The following is a 19,677-nucleotide window of genomic DNA, read 5'->3' as shown; positions in this document are numbered from 1 at the left end:
TTCGCCCGTCCCCAGGATCTGACGTGGGTTCGACACCTTTCTCAGCTTCTCCCTCCCGCAGCTCCTGTGCCCGAGCTTCGGCTCTCCAGGTTCCGCAACCCCCTCCCCTCCCCGCCAAGCCCCGCTAGAGCACAGTAGGGACCCTCCTGATCCTCGACCCCACCCCAGACCCCCTGAAGCTGTCTTGCCTCTCCCCACTCCCCCAGCTTGGGATCCAGCCAGCTGGGGGGACCCAGGCGCCCGAGCGAGAGGGTAACCCAAGCGACCCGGCCCCTTCGGCCTTCTTGGTCCCACCCCCTGCAGCCGGAGCCGCGCCCCCTCTCCCACAGACCCGAGAGCAGAAGACAGAGGAGATTGGGCAAGGAGGGGTGGGATCCAGGCGACCTCCAGCCCAATTCTGCCCCTCCATCCCAAGGGGCAGAGAAATTGTCTTTCTTGCTCCATGCTAGCAGGGAAAAAAATAAATAAGTAAAGGGAAAGATAAAAGGAGACGGAGGAAAGGTGACAGATTATTTAGGAGAGACGCAGAGGAGAGAAATCGGTGTGAGTCGCCATGGGGACTCCCAGGGTCCAGCACCCGCCGCCTCCCCAGCTGCTGTTCCTAATTCTGCTGAGCTGTCCCTGGATTCAGGGTAAGGACATGGGAGCGTGGGGGTAGGCCCGGGGAAGGTCCTCAGCTGGGTCTTCTGCCATCCTTTCTCTGAACATCCTGGGCTTTCTGAGCTTCTGGGAGAGGGGAGGGGTACAGCTGATGGGGAAGGGGCAAGCCAGGGCTTTCTCGCTGGTGCCTGGAGCCCTAACCCCCAATGCTGAAGAGGTGGGGGAATGAATGAGGGGAGCTTTTACCAGAGCCAGGGGCGGTGTTAAATACAGGAAGAAGGGCTGGGGAAGTTGGGGGGATGTCTGCGGAGGCGGCATGAAGCATGCAGGGTACCTGGGTGGGACACGGAGGTGGTGGGAGAAACGCCAGGCACTGCACACACAAACGCTCTTGGACGAATGGACAAAGACAGATGAACAGAGGCAGTGCTCAGAGACCAGAGACCAAATATTCAGTCCTCTAATCTGACCCCTCGCCAGACTCCAGGGAAGCTGGCAGAGACTGCAGAGAGGGAGAGAGAGACAGAGACAGAGAGAGAGAGAGAAAGAGAGAGAGAACACCACACTGCAGAGACAGAAACCCAGAAAGAAAGCTGGGCACTGCGGAAGCAAGGGCTGGGAGGTACTGCCAGACCCTCTGCAGAGCTCCAGGGTTGGGGAAGAGCACCAGTGAGGGGAAAATGAAGGTAGCACTGTGGCCACGCTGCTGGCGCTGTCCAGGGTTCACTGAAGGCCCACTCAGCCTGGGGGGTGGGGGGAGAGGGGAAGGTGCAGGAGTGTGTGAGGCAGCTGGGAGCCCCTCCTCCAATCTTGGCTCTCAGCCCAGTCTGGGACCCTCTGAGCTCCTGCAGGCCCTGTTGACTGGGGAGAGGGGAAGAGCTCTGGAAAAGATCTTTCCAGAGAAGGAAAGAGTGTGGGGCAGTGGAAGGGCTCACACAACTTCATCTCCTAGGTCTGCCCCTGAAGGAAGAAGAGGTACTGCCAGAGCCCGGAAGTGAGGCCCCCACAGTAGCCTCCGAGGCTTTGGCTGAGCTGCTCCATGGGGCCCTGCTGAGGAGGGGTCCAGAGATGGGCTACCTGCCGGGTGAGGCCCCCAGAGTGGCACGAGTGGCATACAGAGAGGGAGGGAATAAACTCAGGGAGATGGGAACCCAAGCCAGTGACGTTCAGAGAGTGATGGTTAGAGCGTGTCAAAACTGGGCATAGGCAGAGACCCAGGGAAATCGAGACAGAATGATCAAGAGACAGAGCCAGACAGAAAAACAGACCATCAGAGAGAAACACAGATGGAAACTCAGAGAACCAGATTCGGAGGAACAAGGGGGAGAGAGACACAGAAAGAGAGAGAAATGCAGAGAGTAGCAGATTTAGACTCATAAAGTCAGAGAGCCACGGGAATACTAAACAGAGAAGAGTTCCAGAGACAGCGAAAGAGAGAGAGAGAGGAGAGAGAAAGGGGTACACAGGAAGGGGAGCCGGATCTGAAGGGGGAGGCATGGAGAGGCTCAAGGAGACTGTCAGAGTGGAAGGACCTAGGCAGAGAGGTGGCGAGGGATGGGGGGTCAGGCTGTGGACGCCTTGGGAGGAGGCTCAAAGTTCGGGTGGGGAAGGGAGACGTGGGGGGGGGCCTGCACCTTGTGGGGGAGGTCTTTGGGGTTCAGTGGGGGAGCCCCCAGTTTCCCTCAGCCCTGCTCCCTACCCATGGCCCCCCAATTTGCTCCTTCTGTGCCCTGACTTCCGTTGCACTGTCCCAGGATCTGATCCAGACCCCACACTAGCCACCCCTCCAGCCGGCCAGACTCTTGCAGCGCCCTCCCTGCCACGGGCCACTGAGCCAGGGACAGGGCCTCTGACAACAGCCGTAACCCCTAAAGGGGGCAGGGGGGCAGGCCCCACCGCACCAGAGCTGCTGACCCCGCCCCCAGGAACTACGGCCCCGCCCCTTCCTGGCCCCGCCTCCCCAGGCCCACCCCTCGGGCCTGAGGGAGGAGAGGAGGAGACCACGACCACCATCATCACCACGACAACTGTTACCACCACGGTGACCAGCCCAGGTGAGGCGAGCGAAAGGGGATGGGGACAGTGTGCAAGAGTACGAATGTGGGAGAGGAGCGGGTGTGCAGGGGGAGAGGCTGCTGGGATGGTGTGGAAGAAGGGGTCTGGGCTTCCGCTCAATAATAATAAAGGCTGGCATTCATATGCCCTTGCTATGTACCAGCACCTCTCTATGTGTTTTATCTCCATTACGGTTGGGGAAGGGAGTTGTGGGCACGGGGGAGGGGGAGGGTGGAGAGGGAGCACCGGATAAAGGTGGTGAGAGGGGTGCTGGGGCCAAGACAGGTGAGGACCCCCAGAGTTGCTTGGCTGGGGGGGCAAGAACACAGGGATTCTCCCAACTCCAGCCACTTGTATCTCTTCAGTTCTGTGTAATAACAACATCTCTGAGGGCGAAGGGCATGTGGAGTCTCCAGATTTGGGGAGCGCAGCCAGCCGCACCTTGGGGCTCCTGGACTGCACATACAGCATCCATGTCTACCCTGGCTATGGCATTGAGATCCAGGTAACTGGACTTTGAAGCCCCCAAGCCCTTTCCTCTAGGCCCAGGGGTGTGCACAAGTTTGGCCTGGGAACCAGAGAACCTGTTTCCTAACTGAAATGGGCCTGTTTTCCGAGGATCTCAAAGACTCTCCTAGAGTTCTATAATTTGACCGATGTCACAGTGATATTTGGCTGCCACACGCAAGGGAGGGGAAGGCAAGGGGTGGGGGACTTAGGGGTCACCCACCCTCACTGACTTGTCCCGGGGGGTCTGGGTCTGGCTTCTTTAGGTGCAGACGCTGAACCTGTCTCGGGAGGAGGAACTCCTGGTGCTGGCTGGTGGGGGGTCCCCAGGCCTGGCCCCCCGACTCCTGGCCAACTCCTCCATGCTGGGAGAAGGACAGGTCCTTAGGAGTCCAACCAACCGACTGCTCCTGCACTTCCAGAGTCCACGGGTCCCAAGGGGCGGTGGCTTCAGGATCCACTATCAGGGTGAGGAGTCTGGGGTGCTGGTGGAAGGGGAGGGGCCACACTGGGCACAAGGGACATCACCAGGAGCCTTTCCTCCTGGCTAGGACCCTGGGGGCAGAGCCCATAGAGGAGATCTACATATACTTATTTCACACACTCACAGACCTGTGTCTGGGTGTGCACACATCCAGGTGGCATTTCACCCATTCACTCGACAAATGTTTATTGAGCACCCGTTTCATACCGGCCCTGTGTTATCCCTGGAGGGAGAAATGAACAAGCTAGATGTAAATCATCAAGGAACTCAGAATCTAGGTAAAGAGATGGGCAAGTAATCAGGATGATTATAATTCAGTGAGATTCGGACCTATATCCCTATGATGAAGGAAACACAGGCAGAGGGAACAAATTTCAAAGGGACTTAAATTTCTCCTAAGGGATACAGGGACACCTTCTTGGAGGAGGTAACTAAGCTGGGAACTAAAAGATGAGCTACTAGGGGAAGGTGGGAGGGGGAGAAAGAGGCAAGTGTCCTGACGGATGAAAAAGCATGGCCTCCTTGAGGAGTTGAAGTGATTCAGCATGGAAGACAGAATTGTCTTAGCTGTGTGACCTGGGGCGAGTTACTTAACCTTTCTGTGCCTCACTTCTCACCTGAAAAGTGGGGATCATAATACTTAGCTCATGGCATTATTAGGAAGGTCAAATTAACTAATACATGTCAGGTGCTTAAAATAGTGTCTCGTACAGAGTGAGAGCTCAGCAATGTCAGTTGTTGCTACAGAAAAACCCAGAAAGTGGTGGGTGGGAAGCAGGCTCTAAGAGACCAGACTGGGAGGTAGGTTGGATTCAGATCATGAGGGGCCTTATCAGCTTCAGTAAGGAGTACAGATGACTTTATCCTGCAAGGGGCACGGAGACGGATTGAGAGGTTTTAAGCAAGACAGTGACAGCCTCAGATTTGTGGCCTAGAAAGATCCTGCTGGGTTTGGGGGGCGTAAGAGGCACAACTGCATTCATGAGCAACCACCCACAGACAGCCTACAGACAGGTGGACATTGGTGCTCACCCGTGTGTACGGGAACCTTCCCACAGTGCAAGGGTATGTTCTAGCATACACGTGTGTATGAGGCAACAGTCCCAGCCCACTGTCCCATTCCGGACCCTGCTGCCATCTCCAAAGTCCCTGTGTTCCTTGGAAAACAGAGAGGGAACTATGTTTGGGGCCAATGTCCCCATTTACATCACCTCATGGCCTTGCCTGCCTCTTGTGTGCTCTGCTGCCCCCCGTTTCCCTTGTGGGCTTTATCCAGCTCACACAGCGCCCGTACCCCTTCCTCACACCCTTTCGAGTTTCTCCTGAGGCCTCTGCCCAGCCCCAGGGGCTCATGTGTGCAAGGTGGAGAGACCTATTCGCGGAGAACCCAGTGAGGTGGGGGCCATGTAACTGGTGGTCAGATCAGCAGGAAGCAAGGGCATGGCCCAGGGCCCGGGCCCAGGGCAGGACTTCCGATTTTACAAAATGGCTCCCCGCTGGCTCTCTTAAGCAGCCACTTCCCTAGGGCATTGAAAATAGGACTCTTTAGACTAAGTAGAACATTTGGGGAAGCAGGGCTATTGCATAAATTGGCCTTCATTACCTGCCTCGGTCTTCCCTGCTTTGCAGCTTCTCAGGGCACCTTTGGGACCGAGGCCCTGTTTAAGCGCTCCCCAGTCTGCACTAGCTAGGGCCTCTGGTCCAAAGTGGCCTCATTAGCTTCTCTGAAAGGCCAAAGGCTCCATCACTGCTTGCCCCAAGCCCAGCGAGCGTTCCCATTTACAAAACCCCTGCGCCAACTGTGGTTTCCTTTGCATCTCCCAGCACCCCTGAGAGTGACCCCCAGCTCTGAGAGGATGAAAGGTCAGATGGATGCTAAACCACCTGTAAGTTCATTGCAGAGTCAGCAGTCAGTCCCCAGCCCTGACTCTGAGGCATTCATTAATTGAGATGGAGTGGCAAGTGATTAAGCTTTTCTGAGTACTTTCTATGTGTCAGGTGCTTTGCGTGTTTCTTTCCTTTAACCTGAAGGCCAGTTGTCAATGATAGTGGTTATTACTGCCATTTACAGGTGACAGGCCCTAGAGGTGACATCACCTGCTCAAGGTCATACAGCTAATAAGTCTTGGAGCTGGACCCAGAACTCAGGTCTGCCCGGTTCCAAATCCAGTGCTCTTGTGTATTGTTCCAAAAACCCTCTTCGCTGCAGCATCAGTGGACCAGTTAGGCTAGGCTTTGGGGAGACAAAATAAATAAGGTGTGGTTCTGTCTCATCATGGCAATAGACAGCAATGTGATGATAAGATTATGCAGGTGCATGTGAGGAGGCAAGAAAGAAACAAACTCAATTGGAAAGGGGAGGGGTGAGGAAGACTTCCTGGAAGAGGTGGTTCTTAAGTTACTCCTTGAGAAATGAAAAAGGGCGAGAAGAGGGCTTTGCAGGTGGGGGAAATGGTGTGAAAAGATATGGAAGTCACAAAATTATATTGTGTAGGATATACAGATTGCGGGTGCTAAGACCTGACGCTGGGAGTGTTGCGCTGGACACAGCTATGGAAGGCACTTGAATGTCAACCCAAAGCATTTGGACTTGATTCTGCTAACTGTGGAGAGTCATCAAGAGGCTAATATGTACTTAAACCACTGTATTCTAGAAGGTTTTTGTGTTTGTCTTCATAGACTGTGAACTCCCGAAGGGCAAAGCCTGGGGGCCCTTTTCGCCTCTCTGTGCCCAGCACCCAGCCAAGGAAATGCTTATTGAATTTTGAAGTAGGGAGAGACCAGGTCTCTGACAGAATCACTTAGGGCTGGAGAGTTAGCAAAAACAAAGGCCCAGGCAAACTGGTACCTTCCCAGCACGGTTACCCAGAGCCTACCCCTGCTACAGAGACCCAGCTTTGGTGCACCTCCGCCTGGCAGCCCTTCCTGATGAACTGTGACTGGTCTGAAACAGACACACAGAACTGTGTCAGGACCAAATTTAGAGTCCATTGTTTACTACCAAGTCTCTTCCTTTCTTTTTCTTTGTTCCTTCCTTCCTTCCTTCCTTCTTTCCTTCTTTCCTCCTTCCTCCCTTCCTTCCTTTCCTCCCTATTTTCTTTCATTCTTTCGTTCTTTCTTTCTCTTATTTAATTAGTCTCTACACCCAACATGGGGCTCAAACTAATGACCCTGAGATCAAGGGTCGCATGCTCATCTGACTAAGCCAGCCAGGCATCCCCAAAGTCACTTTCTATTTATTTCTCTCATAGGATTCCACAAGGTTTTCAGGAGGCTTTCAAAAAAGAACACAGCAAAATTAAATAAAATAAGAAGAAAATTGGTGCCAGGAAGTGCGTATTAAGGATGAAAAAATAGACGTGGATGGACAGGCCCTTGTTGCTAGGGACAAGCCTCGATCTGGTTCCGAGCGTCTTAGCAGCCAGCACAAAAAGAGAGATTGGATAGTTCTCACTGCAAGAGAGGAGGAGAGAAACAAAGGAAAGCAAAGCTTTCCCTAGCACTTCACTTTCACTGGAGGATTCATTTAGGGGGCACTGAGTATGAAGGTCTTTAATGACAAGATGGTCAAAGTTCCTAAAGGAGTTTCATGTGGCTCCTCTGGTTGAAAGCTGAGGGAATCCTACCACCACGCGCCTCCGTGGAAGAGAGTCTGTATGTGTGTAGAAGGGAGAAAGCATAGGGGCGCCTGGGTGGCTCACTTGGTTAAGCCTCTGACTTTGGCTCAGGTCATGATCTCACGGTTCGTGGGTTTGAGCCCCGTGTCAGCACAGAGCCTGACGCCTGCTTCAGATTCTGTGTCCCCTTCTCTCTCTGCCCCTCCCCCACTCATGCTCTCTCTGTCTCAAAAATAAATAAGACATTTAAAAAAATGCTTTTAAAGGAGGGAGAAAACATGGTGAGGCACTTAGTAACCAATTTCTACATCTGGAAAACGTATCACAGTCTTACTCTGGCTACCTCAAAAGTGCTGCATAAACTCACCTTAGCAGCTGAACAGGCTCTGGAAATACTATTTGTTATTATTAGAGCTGGATGGGTTCAGAGTGGTCAACTGATTTGCCCGAGGTCACACACCAAATATGTACCACAGTCAGAATGTCTTTGAATCTCAGATACTTCATCTCTAAAATGGAAGCCAAAGTGGGTAGATTACAAAGATTAGGGGAGATAAGAGATATTGAAGTTATCTCTTCATTAGACCAAGTAGCCATGTGAAAACTCCAGTAAGGAGCCAGTCTGTGCCTCCAGGGGGATGTGGAAAGGGGGAAGGAAGTGCTGGGTGATTGGTGAGAGTGGCCTGGAGAAAAGAGTCCTTCTCCCTGCTCTGCCTTATCCAGCCTATCTCCTGAGCTGTGGCTTCCCTCCCCGGCCGACCCATGGGGATGTGAGCGTGACAGACCTGCACCCTGGGGGTACTGCCACCTTCCACTGTGATTCGGGCTACCAGCTGCAGGGTGAGGAGACCCTTATCTGCCTCAATGGCACCCGGCCAGCCTGGAGTGGTGAACCCCCCAGCTGTATGGGTGAGTCTCCTGCATGCTAAGTGGGGCCTGTCCTGGGAGCCCCATTGGGAGGGTACTATCTTGGGCATCTCCATCTTTGGGGAACATCCATCTTGAAGTGGTTTCTGCCTAGAAGAGTCCCTATCCTGGTGTCTCCATCTGGAGCTCCTTACACTGAATGTCCCTATCCTCTGAGAATCTCCATTCTTGGGGGTCTCTATCTGGGGATGTCCTGCCTAGAGGGTTTCCATCTGGGGAGTCACCATTCTGGCTGCCTCTTCTCTTAGGGACTCCTCATCCTCAAGGAAACCATTCTTGAGGTCCATATCTAGAGGGTCTCTATCTATCCTGGAGAGTCTTCATCCTGGTGATCCCGTCTGGAAGATTTTCCATTTGAGGGCTTCAATTTGGGGGATCCCCCATAACTCCAGATGCCAGGGTATCCACATCTGGAGAGTGTTCATATTAGCAGGATTTCCATCCTAGGAGGTGTCCATTCTGGGGTTTCCTATTTTAGGGCTGGTTCCCTACCTGAGTGGTGGCCTGGAAATGTCCTGTCCTCTGCTGTGAGCCTGTAGGGCACCCTGAGGCCAGGTCCCAACCAAAGGTGTGGATGTAACAGCTCTGAAGACAGGAGGACAAGTCACCTTAACATATCCCCCCCCCCCCCCACAGCATCCTGTGGTGGCACCATCCACAATGCTACACTGGGCCGCATCGTGTCCCCTGAGCCTGGGGGAGCGGCAGGGCCCAACCTCACCTGCCGTTGGGTCATTGAAGCAGCTGAGGGACGCCGGCTTCACCTGCACTTCGAGAGGGTCTCACTGGATGAGGACAATGACCGGTGAGGATCTGCGCCTTGAGTCAGAGGTCCCCACCTCTGGGAAACAGGGAGGCTGCAAGGGGTGGTCAGACAGGTCTGGAGTGGATCCCAGTTAAAATTTGTGTCAAATACAGATTGGTCCTTCCCTTTCTTAGGCAGTATAGCTGTGTCAACTTAGATGAATCACTGAACTTCTCTGTGCCTCAGTTTCCTCTCCTGTAGAGTGGCAATAATAGGACCTCCTTTTGAAGGTTTCTGCGAGGATACATGTTAAGACACATGAAATACTTAGAAGGATGCCTGGCCCACAGAGAGCACTGTAAATGTGCTTGGCATCCTCATCATCATTGGTACCCCCTCTATCTAACTGCTATCGCAGCTCTGCCACGAGTTGCTGTATGATGTTGGGCAGGTTATTTACTCTTTCTGGGCCTCCGTGTCCTCATCTCTAAAGTAAGGAGTAATAAAGAGTACCCACTCAAGGGCTCTTGTGAAAATTAAATGAGACAAAATGTGTAAAGTCTTAGAGTACTTGGCATGTAGTCGACCTTTGAAAACAATAGCTTGAAAATGAGTGAGGAGAGCCTGGCAAGAGGTGGGGCAGCTTCTGAGGGGAAACTGAGCTCCTGACGACCCTTCTGTCCATCTCAGGCTAATGGTGCGCTCAGGGGGCAGTCCCCTCTCCCCAGTCATCTATGACTCAGACATGGATGATGTCCCAGAGCGGGGTCTCATCAGTGATGCCCAGTCCCTGTATGTGGAGCTGCTCTCAGAGACACCTGCCAATCCCCTGCTGCTAAGCCTCCGATTTGAAGGTAACCGCCCTCCTCTCGGGGCCCCAACTCCTGCACTCTCCCCTCTTCCTGATGGCCAGGTACAGTCACAAGCACAAACACTGTCCCTGTTCATCTCTGTGTTTGGATCCCTGGAACCTAACTTGCTTTCCCACCCCAAAACTCTAAAAATCCCCTCTGATGGACCCCTTCTAATTCCTGAAGTGGCTTTTTCTCTTTAAGTTTCATATATGGCTGGCTCTAGATACATAGCCAAGAGGCCAATTACCTTAATCTCTCAGTTCTTTGCTCTGTGTTGGCTTCATTGTCAGGCTCTCATATGTGGTGGACCTAGCAGTTCTGACTGATAAACCACCAACTTAGTAAGTCAACCAGAAAGAGAAAGTATAGCACTTTCTCAGCAGAAATGCCAAGAAGGGCTCTCATTTCCCTGGCTTAGGTCATGTGCCTACGCTCGAGCCTCATTAAAGCTAGGGTCAGGTGGTGTTAGGATTGGCAGATCCACATCACATAACCATCCAGAGTTGGCCCCAACCGGACCTCATTGACCGGGGAGGCATGTATCCCAAAATGAAAAAAGGAGTGCTGTAAACAGAAGAAGGGGGACCGGATGCTGGACAGGTAGAAACAAGGAGGTGAGCCGACCATGGGAGAAGACGTGTTTGAACACCTTTACAGGATAGAGAGAATTTTGAGAGTCTCATACTCTACCTACTGGCCAGGCTCTGGGATAGAGAGAATTTTAAAAGTGGGGGATTAGGGGCACCTGGGTGGCTCAGTCGGTTAAGGGTCTGACTTGGTTTCCACTCTGCTCATGATCTCATGGTTCGTGAGTTGGAGCATTGAGTGGGGTTCTGTGCTGACAGTGTGGAACCTGCTTGGGATTCTCTCTCTCCCTTACTCTGCCTCTCCCCCACTCATTCTCTCTCAAAATAAATAAATAAACTTAAAAAAATAAATAAATAAAAGAGGGAGATTAGGGATGAGCATCTCAGGTGAAAGGAACAGTGTGAGCAATAGTAAAGAGTCATAGAAAGGCCTGGTATGTTTGGGAAACAGGAAATTTCAGTGTGACTGGAGCAGAGGATTTGTGCAAACAGTAGCAGGAGAGAGATAAAGAAAATGAAATGCTCAGAGATGGGAGGGGCTGGTCTCTGGTATGAATCAAGGGAGAAATGGAATTGGCACTGGGCCCTGATGGGTGCATAGGATTTGGACATGACACTTAACCTCATCGGGTTAAATAACAGTAAACTACAACAGTGGATCTAAAAAATAATTTGCATTTTGTCTTTGAAAATGTGAAAAGAGTTCCAGGTTTAAGGCCTGCCTCCCTAGTTGTGGGTCATTGCTGTTCCATGAGCTTCAGATTCCTCTTCACGTATAGTTTTGCAGCTAAGATATGATCACGTGGGCCAAAACTAAAATGCTCTCCAAATGTTTATTTTTGCTGACTTAGTCCAAAATCAAAATTGAGTAGCTTCTGCATTCACTGCACTTTTGGATTCTAGCCACAGCATGGATGATCAGGGGTAATCAGAATCTGTTATTTTTGAGGGGAGAGCACACTTACATGAGCCAGTTCTCCAAAGGCACCCTTTCCTCTCCCTCCTCTGGAGTTTCTAAAACCAAGTGTCTCTATCTGGGAATCATGCCATGTGAGTCTGAGACCTGATTCTGCCACTGCCCTAGTGTATGACACTGGGCAAGTGACTTTTTGTCCTTGGACCTCAGTTTCCTCATCTGTGGAATGGGAGCTGGGATTTGACTAGCCTAGCAGTTTTCCTCCAGAGGCCAGGAAGGTAACAGAAATGTGTAAATGAGAAGTGTTAGGGTTTGGAGGAGACTGGAGAGTGAAAGTTAAGCCCTAAGCATTCCATTGTAAACAGACCACGGAATGGCCAAACGACACTTGAATTCAGCCTAAGTCCCCCCAGTCTGAGTCCCCTGAGACCTATCTTAATGCTTAATTTCTGTGACTGACTCCTCTCTAGCCTTTGAAGAAGATCGCTGTTTCGCCCCCTTCCTGGCACATGGCAATGTCACCACCACGGACCCTGAGTACCGCCCAGGGGCACTGGCCACCTTCTCGTGCCTCCCAGGATATGCCCTAGAGCCCCCGGGCCCCCCCAATGCCATCGAATGTGTGGATCCCACAGAGCCCCACTGGAACGACACAGAGCCAGCCTGCAAGGGTGAGCCCTCGACATCGGCAGGAGGTCCTTCAGTCTACAGACTCTCCCTGGGCTGGGAATCTTAGGAAGGCCATTCAGGGAGGAGACTTGCCTCTCCAAACCTAATAAACCCAGGCCTTGGGCAAATCCCTGTCCCTTTCAGAAATAGTTTTCTTAACTAAATAACTGGTGTGTTTGTTACAAAACTTAGGGGTCACAACCCAAATGTCTTGAAGAGCTAGAAATAGAACTAAGTTATGGGTTGGGGGGGGGGGGTAATGCATAGGCTGGAGCATGGGCAGGGCTAATTGAGAGCAGGGCTGGGGATTGGGTACAACAGGACTGGGTACATCGAGAAACAGGTGTCTTAATAGATAACAGGAAACCTGTGAGGTGGTCTAGTGCATGCAGTTGGGAACAGTGAGGTCTGTGGTGAACTGGAGACCGCCCTCCCACCTGGGTTCTGAATCTGACGACCCTCCCCCCCCTTCCACCCTAGCCATGTGTGGAGGGGAGCTGTCAGAGGCAGCTGGTGTGGTCCTCTCTCCTGACTGGCCCCAGAGCTATAGCCCCGGCCAGGACTGCGTGTGGGGCCTACATGTCCAAGAAGAGAAGCGCATCTTGCTCCAAGTGGAGATGTACGTTTGGGTGCTGCAGGGGTGTGGCGGGCGTGGGTCGGTGAAGCATGGTATGACAACGCCTAGCCTGCATTCTGAGCCTGGCCGGCTTGCACGTTTACATGAGATTTGGTGAATATACGATCTAATGAAAGAGGCAACTAAGGGTTCAGGATGGGGGAGTGCGTTGTCGGGTAGACCTAGGTACAAATTATTAGCCAGGCGATTTTGGACAAGGAAATGGGCTACTGCAGTCTTCTGCGGCTGAGGGGGGGGGGGGGGGGGTGGGGGGGTGGGTAATAGTGAACAGGGGGTTCTGGCCTGGAGTCTCCCACTCTTTGGCTGTTTCTGAGGCCGCCCCTGGAGTAACTTCCAGGGACCCAGGCCCAAGCTATTGTATCACCACCAGCACCAGAGGTGGGTGTGGGTGTGAGGAGAATCCGGTGAGCTGATTTGGTGTGAGGTGGTCACGTGACGAACCAGAAGCGGGCCTGCAGATACTCAGGTGGGGCCTGGAGTTGGGCTGGTGGTAAATGAACATGGCCTGTGATTGGTCAGAGCGGGGCTTGTGCGAGACTGTGGCTCACCACGTGATGGAGGAGGGACCAGAGAGTGCGAGGTCGCAAGGAGTTGGACTGGGAATGGGGAAGCAGGAACTGGGAAGAGCCACAGAACAGGTGGAACCTGGAGTGGTTAGCACAGAGAAGCCCAAAATTGGTCAAAAGTCGGGGCGGGCCTGAGATGGAAGAATGTGGGCAGGGCTGGAGAGTAGGTAGGGTTACTAATGAACTGAGTTAGGGATTGGGCAGAACCGGATAGGAGGGGCCGATCATAACCCAGCCCCCTTATCTGGTCCCACTCCCCGCAGCCTGAATGTGCGCGAAGGGGACATGCTGACACTGTTCGACGGGGACGGTCCCAGCGCCCGAGTCCTGGCCCAGCTGCGGGGACCCCAACCGCGCCGCCGCCTCCTCTCCTCTGGGCCCGACCTCACGCTGCAGTTCCAGGCACCGCCAGGGCCCCCAAACCCGGGCCTGGGGCAGGGTTTCGTGTTGCACTTCAAAGGTATCGAGGTCTAAGCTCCTGAAATGGGCAGGGGTCCGGCAGGCCAGAGATCGCGGGAGGAGGTCGAGGTCCCTGAGGCTGGAAGGGCTCCCCGAGTCATTCGCAGGGTAGTATCCAAACTCTCTGTCTTTCCCCTGCAGAGGTCCCGAGGAACGACACGTGCCCCGAGCTGCCACCCCCGGAGTGGGGCTGGAGGACAGCCTCCCACGGGGACCTGATCCGGGGCACCGTGCTTACTTACCAGTGCGAGCCTGGCTACGAGCTCCTCGGCTCCGACATTCTCACCTGCCAGTGGGACCTGTCCTGGAGCGCAGCGCCGCCCGCCTGCCAAAAGAGTGAGTTCGGGCCCCGCCCACATCTCTCGTGGCCCCGCCCCTCCCCATCTGGGTTTCGCGGCTCAGCTTGGGCGCCGCCAGACCCCTCTGCGTCCCGCTTCGGTCCCTTTGTGTCCCCGCCCCTATCCCGGCCGCGTTTCATCCCTTCGTTCTGGATTCTGCCCAGATCTTGCTCAGGCCCCGTCCCCCTTTCCCTTTGGGGTCCATTCCTCCGATCCTCGGTGTCCCAAAACTGTCCCCTCTGGACCCACTCTCATCTCCGGGCGGCATCCCTCAAGTGCACTGTTCTGGGCTCTGACCCCGCGTGCCCTGGGTTCAGCCTCACCTTTTCGCGGCCCCGCCCCACAGCCTACTGGCCCCGCCTCTGCTGAGGCCGAGTTCCACCCCTCCCGGCCTTCCCGGTCAGCTCCCGCTTGCTCTTTTCGTTCTAGACCCTGCTCCAGTCTCTCAGTCCCTAACCTTTGACCTTACGGGGAGTCACTGTACTAGGGCCGAGGCTGGTCAGAGAATTCGGTTTGTTTTAATGCAGTCTTTGAAGCCCCATGCGGGGTTAGGGTTATGCAGAGGGTCTGGGGTCCCTCCCGACCCTGGCAGAGCTCACAGTCCAGGAGGGGGACAGACGCTTAAATAAATCAGAATATTGCACAGTGGTAACTGCGGGATGATTTGGGGCAAAGTGCTTAACATCTCTGAGCCTTGGCTGCCTCATCGGTGAAATAGGAAAAGGGGCTGTGAAGAGCAAATCAAGTTCACACAGCGCGCGTGTCAGCAGTAAGTAGTAGCTGCTATAAATATGAAGAAGGGAAGGGAAGGGGGGTCGTTGTTCCAGTGATGGGACAGGAGATTTCGCAGAGGAGGTGACATTTAAAGGAGCTGGGAGTGTTTATCTCTTAGAATAGCAGAAAGGGGTGGTTGCTGTCATTTTCTTCAAATTTGGGGAAGCCGGCCATGAGGACATGGGATGGGAGGTCTTCTACCTGGTCCTTGGGGGCAACGGTGGGCCCGATGAGGTTAAGTTCAGGAAGGCAGATTTGGGCTGCGCACAAGGAAAACGTTCTGGATGACGCAGCTCCCCATCTCTGGAAGGATTCACAGGATGTCCAGTCTGAAACCCAGACAGGACAGGACAGGGACAGAGACAGAGACAGGAAGGGACGGAGGCAGGACCCAGAGGGGATAGGGGACAGGGGATAGGGCCTGGCCAAGGCAGCACATTGAGCCTGAAGCTGAGCTGTGACTCAAGTCTCCGAATCTCAGCCCAGTGTTAATGGGGCTGTGACCTGGCTGAGTGGCCATGGACCAGTTATTTGACCGCCTTGAGCCCTGGGAGACACGTTGGCCTTTTGGGACCATCAGGGTATAGGATACCGTGGATGTAAAACATTTAACAGGGTGCCTTGTGCAGGTCTAAGTACAAGAAATGGCTATGATTGTTACTTCCTACAAGTAAGTAAGCACCTGCAGGGCGGGCTGTAGGAGCGCGCAAGGGGCTGGGAAGGACAGTGATGAGCTGAGCAGGAGGGCTCTAAAGAGGACAGCTGCTGGACCTCTGGGTGGCTCAGTCGGTTAAGTGTCCGACTTTGGCTCACATCATGATCTCACAGTTCGTGAGTTCGAGCCCCACACTGGGTTCTCTGCCGTCAGCACAGAGCCTGCTTTGGATCCTCTGTTCATCTCTCTCTCTGCCTGCTCCTCCCCGGCTCATGCTCCCCCTCTCTCCCCCCTTCCCCTGCCCCCCCTGTCTCTCTCTCTCCCTCTCTCTCTCAAAAATAAAATTAAAGAGAGCAGCTGCTGTCCCACCCAAGATCCACCACGCAGGGCTGGCAGTGCTGGAGTGTAGCTGGTCTGCTCTGGTACAGGGGCCACCATATTTCAAATTTCACCCTAGGGTGAGGGCCTGGGTTGCCCCCACCACTCTTTTCTGGAAGAAGCCTGAAACCTAAAATGCATGGGGGTTTAGGGCTTTCCAACTTCTGATCTCTTCATTCAGAGGAAATAGGGGGAGAGGGGGGGGCTTGCCTAGAGGGAAGACGGCCCACGGCTCAGCCCTAAGCTTTCTGGGAGATCCTTTAAGGGCCGAGTTCCCCCTGACCTTGCCCTCCTGCCAACAGTCATGACTTGTGCCGACCCTGGTGAGATCACCAATGGGCACCGTACCACCTCGGACGCTGGCTTCCCTGTTGGCTCCCACGTCCAGTACCGCTGTCTGCCCGGGTACAGCCTGGAGGGGGCGGCCGTACTCACCTGCTACAGCCGGGACACAGGCACACCCAAGTGGAGCGACCGGGTCCCCAAGTGTGCCTGTGAGTCTGGGGACACCCTGGGAAGGGTGGCTGGGTGGCCTGCTCAGCAGCGAGCCGGCCTGTGACTGACATGTGCCCTGCAGTGAAGTATGAGCCGTGCCTGAACCCAGGGGTGCCAGAGAATGGCTATCAGACGTTGTATAAACATCACTACCAGGCGGGCGAGTCTCTGCGCTTCTTCTGCTATGAGGGCTTTGAGCTCATCGGCGAGGTCACCATCACCTGTGTGCCCGGCCACCCCTCCCAGTGGACCAGCCAGCCCCCACTCTGCAAAGGTGCCTGGGCAGACAGGGCCGGAGGGGGCGCAGCAGTGTCTGGGGAGTGACAGGGCTGGGAAAGTCAGGAAGCGAATTTGAGACCAGCGGTCAACCCTGCCGAGCTCCCCCTTCACCTACGGAGGGCTCTGATCCTCACGGGTATTACAGAATTGTCCTGAAGGATGATGGAGCAGAGGGGGCTTTGGCTTGGAAGTCCCGTGTCCTCTGGAGCAGTCTCCACTTCCCTACTTTTGACAAATTCCACAGACCTGATTCATTTAGACTGCCCAAGAAGGCTGAACTTTTAGGGGTCTGGAGAAGGAGGAAGAAGGCCCTGCCCTGACTACTCCTGCCACGCCCCCGCCAAGGGAAGGATAAAGTTTAGGGTGAGCAGAGGGCAGAGAGACCCAGGCTGTCCAGCCCAGCCCCCCTGGGCTCCCGGCCTCTACCCAGCCTCCTCCCCTCCCTGGCTCAGACCCCGTCCCCTCCCCCTCCTCTCCCTGCAGTGGCCTATGAGGAGCTCCTGGACAACCGAAAACTGGAAGGTCAGTGAGGGCACAGGTGGAGAACCAGGCCTGGCCGAGTCGGGGGGGCAAGGCAGAGGCCGGGGGCAGGAGGCCAGGCCCCGGAGGGGTGAGGCCCAGGGTTCGAGGCCCAGGGCAGGAGGCTGGGAGAGCCCAGGGCTGGACCCAGCCCCAACTCACTGGCCTCTCCTCTCCCCAGTGACCCAGACCACAGATCCGTCGCGTCAGCTGGAGGGTGGGAACCTGGCTTTGGCTATCCTGCTGCCCCTAGGTTTGGTCATTGTCCTCGGCAGCGGCGTCTACATATACTACACCAAGTAAGTACCCTACTCGGGAAGCTTCGAGCCAGGGCAGACGTCCTGCCTGCCTGGCACAGACGCCTGGGTGAGGGGGGGTTGGGGGCTCACCTCTCGATAAGCCCCTCTATCTCCTCCCTTTCCCAGGCTACAGGGAAAATCCCTCTTCGGCTTCTCGGGCTCCCATTCCTACAGCCCCATCACTGTGGAGTCAGACTTCAGCAATCCACTGTATGAAGCTGGGGTGAGCCCTTCCCCTGCCCCCGGAGCGCCACACCTCTCAGCTCCCCCAGGACTCCATAACCTTCTCTCAAAGTCTCTGTAATACCTGTCTGGGGAATTTCAACCTCAGCTGCCTACCAAGGCCACGCCAATGAACAAAGCAAGTCAGGTGTGAACAATAGAGGGTGGTGAGGACTGTGGCTAAATGGAGACCTTGCACCCCATCGGGTCTGTAGTGGAGACTCGGGCGCAGTTGCCAGATCTTCCAGTTGTTCGAGACAATCCAGAAACTCTGATTTTGTATGTGATTTTAAGATACTATAAGATAAACCGAACATCCCCTGGCTGTTCCCACCCCCTGACTCCCAAACCTCGCGATCAATGTTATTTGTAAAAAGCCCACGGTCTCTCCCCTTCCTTGTGGGTGCCTCCTCTCACTTTGTTCCCTCCTCCATCCCCCTCCCACTCCAGCAACTGATCCCACCTCTCTGTCTCCAGGATACACGGGAGTATGAAGTTTCCATCTGAACCCCAAGACTAAGGCCGCAGGACCCAGGACGCCCCTCCCCTCCCCCTCCTGGGCAGGGAGGAGTACAGGACCTTGCCTCTGGCTCCCTTTCTCCCTGATGTGTAAATAGTCTCCTGGTCCCACGAGGGGGCTTTGATGGCCCTTGGGGACCCTACAGTAAATAAACCAGCATCCTGCCGCCCAAGCCTCCTCTTCTCAGTTGCCAAACAAGGGGCCTGCCCCTCCCCTCTGGCCCTACTGGCTTTTGGACCCTGGGAGGGGAACTCAGCCCCCCGCAACTCCTGGGACCCCTCCAGCCCAGGGCAAACCCCCACCCCCACCCCCGCCGCCCCCTGCCAAAGGACTGCCTGAGAGCTCTGCATTCCCTTGGCCATGAAGCCTCTTCCCAGACGCTCTGGCCCCAGGCCTAACCCCTGGGCTCTGGAGAGTCACAGGAAGAGAGATGTAGGGGGAAAACAGGGACAAGGCCCCTACCCACTTCATGCCGTCTCCCAGTCCACAATCTCCCCGCCTTTGCTTATGGATTTTTGTTTTTGAGCAATAAACAGAAAACCACCATTTGTAACTGGGCTGGTGGGGCGTGGGAAGGTGGGTCACAGAGTGCTGGACACAGTGACGGTGGCCCATCTGGAGAGAGGCCTGGGGAAAGGGGAACAATTTGGAAAAAAGATGGCGTTCCAAGACTGGGCACAGGGCAATGTCAAGGGGGGTTGGCTAGGGGTCAAAAAGTCTGGCTTTCGTCTCACCCTCTGTGGAAGCTGAGCCCCCTCTGGGCTTCAGCTGTCTCTCCGCCAGGGCTTGGTGCTTCTAGGCTCATATAGAAGCACCTAGTCAGGAGATGGCGGACAGTAGGCAGGAGGCAAACAGCTTTCCATTTGTTTCATAACCAGTGTACCTAAAATGCAAGCTCCTTTTGAGAACTTTTGTATCCATCCAAGTATACCATTCTTTTGTCCCCTAATCTGCTGTTACGCATCTACTAAGGAAGGGTCAAATTTGTAGCATTTCACAAAGAATGAGCTTGTTTTTTACCCTGTGGGCTTCCTTTTCCGGCATATCCACTTTTGAACATTATAAGGAATTTGTAGCCCATTTGTCTAAAGAGTCTCCGAATTAATTGCATTTCACTTAATTCAGATTTTTATATTTAAATATAATTAAACAGTCTTAGGACACTCTAAAGGACACTGAAATACTCAAAAGGAGGTTGAATTTAGGAGAACATGATGCAAGCTGATCTTACTAATAATAACAGCCTGCATTTCTGGGCATTTATTCTGTGCCAGGCATTGTGCTAAGCACTTTCTATGCATTATGTTTTTAACCCCTACGAGGACCCTGTGAGACAGGGACAATTATTCCCATTTTTCTCACAAGAAAACTGAGGCTCAGAGATGTGAATGGACTTCCTCATGAGGCTCCAATAAGTGGCCGGACCAGATTTATTTTTATTTATTTATTTATTTATTTATTTATTTATTTATTTATGTTTTTATTTAGAGATACAGAGACAGCACGAGTGGGAGAGGGGCAGAGAGAGAGAGAGAATCTCAAGCAGACTCCACGCTGGCAGTGCAGAGCCTGACA

At 54.0% G+C, this 19,677-nt stretch overlaps 1 protein-coding gene across 2 annotated transcripts; it reads left to right on the top strand.

The window, feature by feature from the left end:
- The first annotated feature begins 354 nt into the window (after positions 1-354).
- On the top strand, positions 355-18,650 carry SEZ6L2 (seizure related 6 homolog like 2). Of its 2 annotated transcripts, none has more exons than XM_047838514.1 (18): positions 355-632; positions 1,553-1,684; positions 2,355-2,654; positions 3,021-3,160; positions 3,429-3,630; positions 7,987-8,172; positions 8,827-8,995; positions 9,626-9,789; positions 11,763-11,963; positions 12,442-12,580; positions 13,428-13,624; positions 13,765-13,959; positions 16,071-16,262; positions 16,346-16,537; positions 17,026-17,064; positions 17,243-17,360; positions 17,487-17,583; positions 18,060-18,650. In XM_047838514.1, exons 1-18 carry the CDS (start codon positions 554-556, stop codon positions 18,087-18,089), a joined length of 2,772 nt encoding a protein of 923 aa, XP_047694470.1. In that variant the 5' UTR covers positions 355-553; the 3' UTR covers positions 18,090-18,650. The 2 variants fall into 2 exon arrangements, with proteins under 2 accessions (XP_047694470.1, XP_047694471.1); XM_047838515.1 differs by having other exon boundaries at positions 17,462-17,583.
- Positions 18,651-19,677: the final 1,027 nt, after the last annotated feature.

This window comes from Prionailurus viverrinus, chromosome E3 (assembly GCF_022837055.1).
Source record: "Prionailurus viverrinus isolate Anna chromosome E3, UM_Priviv_1.0, whole genome shotgun sequence".
In the NCBI taxonomy this organism is placed as follows: Eukaryota; Metazoa; Chordata; class Mammalia; order Carnivora; family Felidae; genus Prionailurus; species Prionailurus viverrinus.
This window is presented reverse-complemented; position numbering and strand designations above follow the sequence as displayed.

Coding starts and splice junctions, on each gene's coding strand:
- SEZ6L2 (XM_047838514.1), top strand. CDS start 554: ATGGGGACTCCCAGGGTCCAGCACCCGCCGCCTCCCCAGCTGCTGTTC. Junction 12,581..13,427: donor ATCTTGCTCCAAGTGGAGAT/GTACGTTTGGGT, acceptor CACTCCCCGCAG/CCTGAATGTGCGCGAAGGGG. Junction 13,625..13,764: donor TTTCGTGTTGCACTTCAAAG/GTATCGAGGTCT, acceptor TTTCCCCTGCAG/AGGTCCCGAGGAACGACACG.